We start from the raw sequence: 9476 nt of genomic DNA, 5'->3' as shown, positions 1-9476 counted from the left end.
ATAAATGCTAATATTATCACCATTTTTTTACAGATAAGGAAAATGAAGCTGATACATGTTAAATAACTTGCTGGAGATCATAAGGTTAGTGAATGTTTGAGGCAGAATTTGCACTCAGGCCTTCCTGATTCCATATACAACACTATATATAACACTGTTTTATTTTAATATTTCAAATTAAAATTTTTTAAATTAAATTACCTTTCAGATCAATAGTTAAGAGAAAAGTTCATGAACCAAAATAAAAGAATAGAGAGGATCATACAATATAAAATGGATAACTCCTATGACATAAAATTTAGAAGTTTTTATACAGACAAATATAATAAAGCTAAGATTAAAAGGTAATCACATAACTGGAGAAAAATCTTTGCAACAAGTTTCTCAGATAAAGATTTATAGACATGTTAAAAATGTTCTAATAACTACTAATTAAAGAAATGCCTATTAAAGCTATTCTGATATTTTATGTCATTATTCTCCAGAGTGGCAGAGTTGACAAAAAAAGGAAAATTATAAATATTGAAGAGACTATGGTAAGAAAGGCAAAAGAATGGACAATTTGCAATTATTGGCTATTATAAATAATAGAAAAATCTTGAGGAAAGGAGGACTTTAGTAGAAAGACAATGAGTTCTATTTTGAACATATTGAGTTTGAATGGGATATTCAGCTTAACACATCCAATAGACAGTTGGTAATGTGTAATTATGACTCAATAAACAAACTAGAGTTAGAAAAATAGTTCTGGAAGTCATAATAAAATCACCAAATGGGACAAAAAAGAGAAGAAAATTCAGAACTAAGCCTTAGGGAACACCAATAGTTAGTGGGAGTGATAGGGATAAAGACTGAGCAAAGAATCTGAGAAGGAATGGTCAGACATATAAGAGAATGTTGAGTGAGCAGCCATAAAACCCCAGAGAAGATTGAGTATCCAGAAGGTGATCAACAGTGTAAAGTGCTGCCAAAAGTTTAATAATGATGAGGATTTATTAAAAATCATTGGATTTGTTAGATTATTGGTACATTAGATTGGTATAGATTGCTGTTAACTTTGTAGAGTGCAATTTCAGCCAATGACATGATCTTAAAACAGGTTGCTGAAAGTATTGAAGAGTGTGAGAGTAGAGGAAGGGGATGTGACTAGTACAGGATGACTTTTTATTAGGAGTTTAGTTGAGGAGAAGAATATATATATATATATATATATATATATATATATATATGTATGTATAAATAACTAGTGAAGATGGTAGGAGCAAGTATTTGTGTAATGCTGAGAGAGTCATGGGTATAGATAGCTGGGAAGCAGCAAGTAGAAAGGGGGAGATTGAGGATTAGAGTGAGTGGGATAGGAACTGGACAATCTACTGGAGAAGACAGTAGGGAAAGAGATCAGTGATACATTCAATGGAGTTAGGCTTGTCATGAAAAAGGAAGAAAGGAAGAAAGGAAGGAAAGAAGCAAGGAAGGAAAGAAACAAAGAAGGAAGGAAATAAAAAAGAAAGGGAAGAATGAAACAAAGAAGAAAGGAAAGGAGGAAGGAAAGAAAACAAAGAAGGAAGGAAAGGATGGCAGGAAGAAAGAATGAAGGAAGGAAAACTGGAAGGAAAGAGAGAAAGAAGCAAAAGAAAGAAGGAAAGAAAGAAAGAGGGAAGGAAAGAAGGAAGGAAAGAACAAAAAAAGAAGGAAGGAAAAAAGGAAGGAAGGAAGGAAAAAACAAATATTAAGTGCTTACTATATTTCAGGCACTGAACTAAGTGATTTATACATATATCATTGATCCTCATAGTCCTGGAAAATGAGTGCTATTTTCCTCGTTTTTAAATTGAAGAAACTGAAGCTGGAATAGGTTAAGTGACTTCCTCAGGGTCCCATAGCTAAGGTCTGAAGTGAAATTTGAACTCAGGTCGTCCTAACTCCAGATCCAACACTCTTCACTGTGTCAGCCATAGTCTCAGAGATTATGCACTACTACTCAGCTCATTGTAAATAATTAGGAACCACATTTCATGACCTCAATGGCTAGAATTATTCATTTTAAAAAAGTGCATTTTCTTTAATGGAAATACAGACCTCAAAATATTCTGGAAATCTTAGTCAATAAACTATCTTAGAACCAGATTATTATCCTAGAATGAACTGTTACCCACCATTTTCCAGACAAAATATCAATCTATAAGAAACTTGACATTTTACATAGATATTATCATACCAAAAACTCATCATTTCCAAGCTAAATGAGATGGAAAGCTTTCAAAATTTAGAGACCTGGCTAAGAAGATCAAATTCCCATGGGACCAGGATGGAATTCATTGTCCTGAATACTGAGGGAGTTATACCAAAGATTCTTTCATTGAGCCTCTAAGGGGTGAAATTAGAGTCTAATATTTTTATGCCAAGTGTTTGAAGCAGTATTTTTATTCAGTTATGCAATAGTTCATGCCCATTAGAAGTTAAAGGGGTGGCTAGGTGACACACTGGGTAGAGCACTGGCCCTGGAGTTGGGAGTACCTGAGTTCAAATCCGGCCTCAGACACTTAATCATTACCTAGCTATGTGGCTTTTGGCAAGCCACTTAACCCCATTGCCTTGCAAAAAAAAGTAAAAGAGTAATAGCAAGATACCAACTTTCCCTGACAAAATAAATAGGTAACAAAATAAAACAAAACAAAATAAAAAAGGAAAAGGATTTATGATGATTTTTGCAAGCATGTCTTTAAGATCATGCTTCAAAATATCAAAGCCACTTCATGAGCTTCCATTCATAAACATATTAAAAACTGGAGACCCTCTAAATTAATTCAACTCCAAAAGATACTCTATAGATGAATTGTTATTTCCCCAAACCATCCAGTAGATCCTCTCCAAGACATATGAAAACTGACTCTAAAAGTCAACTCCAAATATATTAGTAATTTTTCAGTCATGTCTGATTCTTCATGACCCAATTTGGAATTTTTTTGATAAAGGTACTGGAGTGGTTTGCCATTTCCTTCTCTAGCTCACTTTACAGAAGAGGAAAACTGAGATAAACAGGGTTAAGTAACTTACCTAGGGTCACACAGCTAATAACTATCTGAGGTGAGATCTGAACTCAGGTCTTTCTGACTCCTGTCCCAGAGTCTTATCCACTGAGCATTTAATTGTCCCTTTAATAAATATATAAACATATATATATATAAATGTAAATTATATGTTATTATGTAAAATATATTCATATGAATATATAACATAAAACATTTATAAATACATTTGTATACATATATAGATTTGTAAATATATCCAATTTAGAAACATATATAAATTATATACAACAATAAACTATGATGATGATGATGATGAATTCAGTGTTCCTAAGTTTACAGAGGACTGGTCTTGGAATCAGAAAGACTTGCATGTAAATTTCATATCAGACTTCAATTTGCTGAATGATATCACTTAACATTTCATCTCAGTGCTACAAGGTCCCCTACTTCAGGCTAAAATGTATAGAGAAAGTGACAATCTACAAAGGTTGTGGAAATGTTTTGGTTAGTGTTCCTTACACTAATTGAATCCCATCTTCTAGAAAATATTATGATTGTTGTTGTTATCCTGTTATCATCTTGTTTTGTAGTCAGATAACATAACTTTTGACAACAGGGATTGTTTGCAGGAATTATGAATAACATCATTAAAAGCTTATTTGTCAAAAGCTCATCTTTTTTTTTTTTTGACCAGACCTTTTCACTTTGGTTTTAGAGCAGGGGCATGAATGCCTGGCCCACCAGCGGTTTGATCTAGTGCTGCCACAGCAACTGCAGATGGAAACTAAAAATTCAATAAATGAAGGAGCTTTTTAGGAGTGAATTAATTAAATGTTTGACCAAATATAGCCTGTGAATGATGTTATAAATATCCAAATGGCCTTGGCAGAAAAAGGTTCCCTATTCTTGGTCAAGAGTAAGGCCATGCTAATTCATAAGGTTCATTTTATTTTTTTCAGATTACAAATAACAAATTTATAGGTACTCATTAACGTAATCAAGTCAAACAATTGCTCAATTCAGATTGATGTATATAAAGTTGGGAGGTAGAGGAAAAATAATGGTGATTGATAGAGTCTACCTTTAACAAAAGCTATACTTAATCTAGTAAAATGATTTATATAATGCTTCCTATGTGCCAGATATTCTGCTAGGTGCTTTACAAATATGTCTTCATTTGCTCCTCATAACAACTCTGGGATGTAGGTACTATTATCACTCCAATTTTACAGGTGAGGAAACTGAAGCAAACAGAGGTTAAGTGACTTTCCCAGGGTTACACAGCTCATAGGTGTCTGTGACCAGATTTCAACTAAAGTCTTCCTGACTCCAACCCTGGCAATCTATACCCTGCGCTGCCTAGTTGCCTCAATAATAATGATAATATCATGAGTTTGCTTTTGGAAATTAAGGAGAGAATAATTTCCTTCTTCCTCCAGGAGCATGACCAGGCATCCTTTAACACTTTCCTTTCAGCTTATTGCCAGATAAAAAGTCATTTGAGGGCTTACTGCATTTCTTTTGGCTCAACACTACCACTGCTTAGGCCTACATCTCAAACAGAGCAAAGGAAAAAGGAAAAGGAGCCACATGTACAAAAATATTTATAGCAGTTTTTTTTGTGTGGAGGCATAGAATTAAAAATAATGGATGTCCATCAATTGGGGAATTGTGAACAAGTTGTGATTATATATGAGTGTGATGGAATGCTACTGTACTATGAGAAATAATGATGGAGATGGTTTCAGAAAAACCTGAGAAGACTTATTTGAGCAGATGTAAAGTGAAGTAAGTTGAATCAGATCACTGAATATGACAACAGCAATATTGTAATTACAATACTCTATGAAAGTATTAGATAGTCTGAACCATACAATAATTCAAGACATATTCTAAAGGACTCATGATAAAAAATTCTATTCAGTTCCAAATCTGATCTGATGAACTGATGCAAATTTTAATTTTTATCTGATGAATTTGTACAGATTGAAGCATATTTGTTTTACTTTCCTTGTATTTCTTGACTTTTTTGCAACATGTTAATATGGAAATAAGTTTTGTGTAATTTCACTTAGTATTTCTTGCATTCTCAGTGGTTGGTAGAGAGAGTGAAAAAAGGTAAAAAAAAATTTAATTTAAAAGTGGCTCTTGAGCCAGGTTTGAGTGCATACAAAAGACTCAAACAGATGAATTCTCTCTCTCTCTCTCCCTCTCTCTCTCTCTCTCTCTCTCTCTCTCTCTCTCCTCTCTCTCTCATTTTTATGTAAGACCTTTATTAAACCTATGTGTGGGAAGAGAGGCAGCAGCAATGGAAGCAGCAGGGGCTGGTCTCCTGTTGCTGGCCACCTGCTGCCTGCTGCCTGCTGCTGTCTGCCTTATGCCACCACCCAGCTACCATATGCATCTCTTCTTGTTGAGTTTATTTTTTTCCTTGATCTTAGATGCATGAGTATCAGAATTGAAATGAATGAGGTGATGATACTTGGAGAATGGGAAAGTCAGAGGAACCATCAAAGGACCCTTGGGTAAACAGAGTGAATAGCAACAGGAGCCCCACCTGGGGAGGAACTGCTCCAGTGGTTGATCATTCCCATCTGTGAATCACCATGGGAGATCAGCAATGTGTTCCTTGTGTAAGCAAGACACTTGTCTATTGGTTAAACTATATCTGGAAGTGACTTTGGTAGTAGGAAAGTTTTGTAGCAACTGCATTAATTTAGAGGCTACTATTGCCAGGGACTGAGGTGGGAGAGTTTATGCTCCCAGTTGGGGAGGTTGTTATACTCCGGTTTTTACTTTATCACTTTGTAAAGTAAATATCACTTTGTCACAGTTAATTGATTACCTAACTATGGGGGCACTTGAGATGGGGGCTCATGTTCATCTCCTAGGATCCTGAGTTCAATCTCTCTCAGTAAACATTTACTAAAGGCCTAGGGGATAACAAAGAAAAGAAGACAGTCCTTGCAGTTGAGGAGCTTATAGACTACTACATTTTAGAAGTAGTATGTCTGGGATCTTACCTACTAGTCTAAGTGTGGGTTAAGAAAAAAACACACAGCAAGTTCTCTAATGAAGGTCTCATTTCCAATATACATATTTATGTTTGTATGAATGAATGTATTTGTATTTGGCACTGATTCAAATTTATGAGAAGAGTCTTTTCCTAAATGACAAATAGTCAAAGAATATTTGTTAGACTTTTTCTAAGGAAGAAATCTGAACTATCAAATAGCTTTATTAAAAAAACCAAACTCCCAAATCACTAATAATAATAGGAATACAAATTAAAATAACTCTGCATTAAGACTTCATACCATTTTGTTAGCAAAGTTGATGAAAAATAAAAATGATAGCTGTTGGAGGAACTATGGATAATAGGCATATTAATGCATTGTTTGTGGAAGAGTGAATTGGATCTGTCATTTTGGATAGTATTTTGGAACTTTGCCCAGGAAGTTACTGACCTAGTGAAACTACCACTAGGCTAAGTCCCAAAGAAATCAAATTAAGAAAAAATTATCCATATGTTAAAAAATATTTATAATAACTCTTTTTATAGTGACAAAAGCCAGAAACCAAGGGGCTGCCATTATTAAGAATGGTCAAATAAATTATGGTGTATGAATATAATGGCATGCTTATGTATTATAAGAAATGATAAAGGGAATAATTTTAGAGAAACTTAGGAAGATTTGTAAAAATTGATGCAGAACCAGAAGAATGATTTCTAAAATTACCACAGCCTTATAAAGACTAGCATCTGTGAAAGACTTAAGAGCTCTGGTAAATGTAATGTCAAATCATCATTTCAGAGGATCCATGATGAAATGAGCTTCCTATCTCCTGATAAAGAGAGTTCTTGGGGTGCAAATTAAGACATATACTTTTTGGATATGTCTAATGCAAGCATTTCTTTTGCTTATTATGCATTTTTATTATTGTTCTTTTTCAGTGGAAGGAGAAAAATAGATTTTTGTTAATTAGAATACAGTAAACTTGAAAATTTTTTATTTTTTATTTTTTTAATTTATTAAAATTTTTTAAAGGTTTTTAGAATTTTATTTTTCCATTTCCTTCTAAAATGTTCTTTGTTCTGTAAATCTCTGTAACACATTTAGTCGTGGGTCACATTGTGCCAGGCTATTGATGCTCTGGCTAAGAAAATCTTGGTAGTGGAGAATGAAATGTACATTATCAGACCCAGCATTACAAAAATCCTATTTTAGAGTGTCATTAGAAATTAAAACTAAATGACTCCCACCCTCCTTTAAACAAAATGGGGGAAGGGGAGAGGAGAAGAAAAATAAAAACATCACGTACAATTAAAATCATATTATAATGCCCTGTTGGGTATGGCAAGAACTCAGCTCATAGAGAGGACCAAAGACAGTGCCATAATATTTTTCTAATTTGTTTTCTATTTACAAGCTTTGTTGTGGAGCTTATAGGGAAGGAGGGTTGAAGTCATTACCAAGTCAGCTTTTTTGTACTTCATTTTGGTTAAAGGAATTTAAAAATAATCTTTGCTATTGTTAACATCTCACTCTTAAAACTCATTCTACTTCCACTGAGTTGTGCAAAATGAGGGATGGGGTCAGAGAAACTTAGTTATTTTCAAAGCCTTATATTAGGAAGCAGGCTCTGTGTGGATCCTACTATCTCCTTAGATAGAGTCCACAAGAGGAGGATAATTATTTGTCTCCTAGCAAGTTGCTTTAGCAATTTTTTTCTGACGTTTCACAAGTTGTTTCTATTCCTGTTTGGAATTTTATGATTCTTCATTCTTAAAAAGTTTAAAACTGAGGCCTTAACTCCATAATAACCTGCCCATTCCTCCAGAAAAGTGCAATTTTGCTTTATAGAAATCATATCTAAACCCAAAGCAAAAACTGCCCATTTCAGGAAAAAGAATCATTGGGGAATCTCAGCAGTGAAGCAGTTTGCATTGGGAAATGAACAAAAAAGGCAGACACCAAACACCTCCATTTCCCCAAGATTAAAATGATTATAAAAAAAAGGGGACCACACTGTATAGAAATCAACATTCTCTCCCATAATTCTGTGCATCTGGGACTACAGAAATGTCACTGTCCCTGCCCCATATCTTCAAATTAACATACTCAGGTCATGACAGTAAGTCTTCCCAAAGGGGACCTTCCGAAAAAAACAAGCTATTTCCGTGGCTCATGTTTCCCTCTTTTTGTAGCATGCACCAACAGTCTAACCAGGAAGAATAAATTGGGGCATAAGGAGGGCATCCACCAGCAAGCCCACAGTTGTTGACAGCCATCAGGTTGGAGATTAGTACAAAGGGATAGGTCAGCATACTGGCAAAGAATCCAGTGACAGCCTGGGAATAACTCTTCATTTCATTCATAGTGGAAACCCCACTCTCCAGTGCATAGGTATTGACGAGGTAGGCCAATGAATTGCAAAGCCACAAGGAAATGATATACCCTAGGAGACGAGGAATAAGACCCGCAAAGAATCCTAGGAAGTCCTCCTCTCGATAAATGGTTACTATGGAGTCACATAGTCCAGAATATTGGGTCTCTCTGCCAATGAATTGTACCATAGAGCTCAGAGTGATCACATGGAAGGGATGCGTGACAAGGGTAGCAGCAGAACGAGCCAACATTTCCCGAATAGTCTCCTTGACAACCTTGTCAAAACTGGATGGATCATCTTTTTGTGAAGGTTCAAGTCCTTGTTTTAACTCCTCAGCCTTGTCATAATCCTGGTATCGCTGCAAAACTTTACTATGGACCACAGTTCCAATGGCTCCAGAACACAGTCTGGGAGTTAAGCCCTTAAAAAGTCCGCTTTTTCCAGTGTTACTCATAATATGTTGAGCATAACAAAAAAGGCCAGGGAGTTGATAGACTTGCCGTCCAAAAATATTTCTTCCCATAGTTGGAGGAAGAGGTTCATATCCCACCTGCATGAGCACCTTCACGTACATGAGCGGCTGCGAGAGGATGGTGAGGCCCGAGCCCAGCAGCACCTGACTGGCCGCCTCAGCCATGATGGCACCCACGGAAGGACGGGCGGGCGGGCAGGCCGAGCCACCGACAGACCGGAGCTCCGAAAATTTTTTAAAAAGAAAATTATCTCAGAGTCTGTGTGCTATAAGTATAAAGAGAGATTTTGAACTGAGTGGTACTTTTGAAATCTGTTTTCCCAGATGAGAAAATGAGATGTGCGAAGGTAAAAAGGAGTTTATACAATATCAAAGTTGGCAGGCAGTAAAACTGAGATTCAAATCCAGTGCCTTTGTTACTGTATTATGGCTGCTTAATATGAGGGTTTTCAAACTGCTTAATGACATTTCTAGGGCAGGAGGTGAAGTGGAAAGAAGATTAAAAAAAAGGAAAAAATTTACATAACTTTTTATAAATTTAAAAGTAGTAAGTTGTACATAATAGATCTGCCATTTCATAT

The 9476-nt window shown here is 35.4% G+C and overlaps 1 protein-coding gene across 1 annotated transcript; it reads right to left on the bottom strand.

Annotated features, from left to right (window-relative positions):
• Positions 1 to 8160: 8160 nt before the first annotated feature.
• Positions 8161 to 9074, bottom strand: LOC141521099 (mitochondrial carrier homolog 2-like). The gene has a single exon (XM_074233250.1). The coding sequence runs from the start codon at positions 9058 to 9060 to the stop codon at positions 8161 to 8163; it is 900 nt and encodes a 299-aa protein (XP_074089351.1). The 5' UTR covers positions 9061 to 9074.
• Between the last annotated feature and the right edge of the window lie 402 nt (positions 9075 to 9476).

Source organism: Macrotis lagotis, chromosome 1 (genome assembly GCF_037893015.1).
Source record: "Macrotis lagotis isolate mMagLag1 chromosome 1, bilby.v1.9.chrom.fasta, whole genome shotgun sequence".
Classification (NCBI taxonomy): Eukaryota; Metazoa; Chordata; class Mammalia; order Peramelemorphia; family Peramelidae; genus Macrotis; species Macrotis lagotis.
This window is presented reverse-complemented; position numbering and strand designations above follow the sequence as displayed.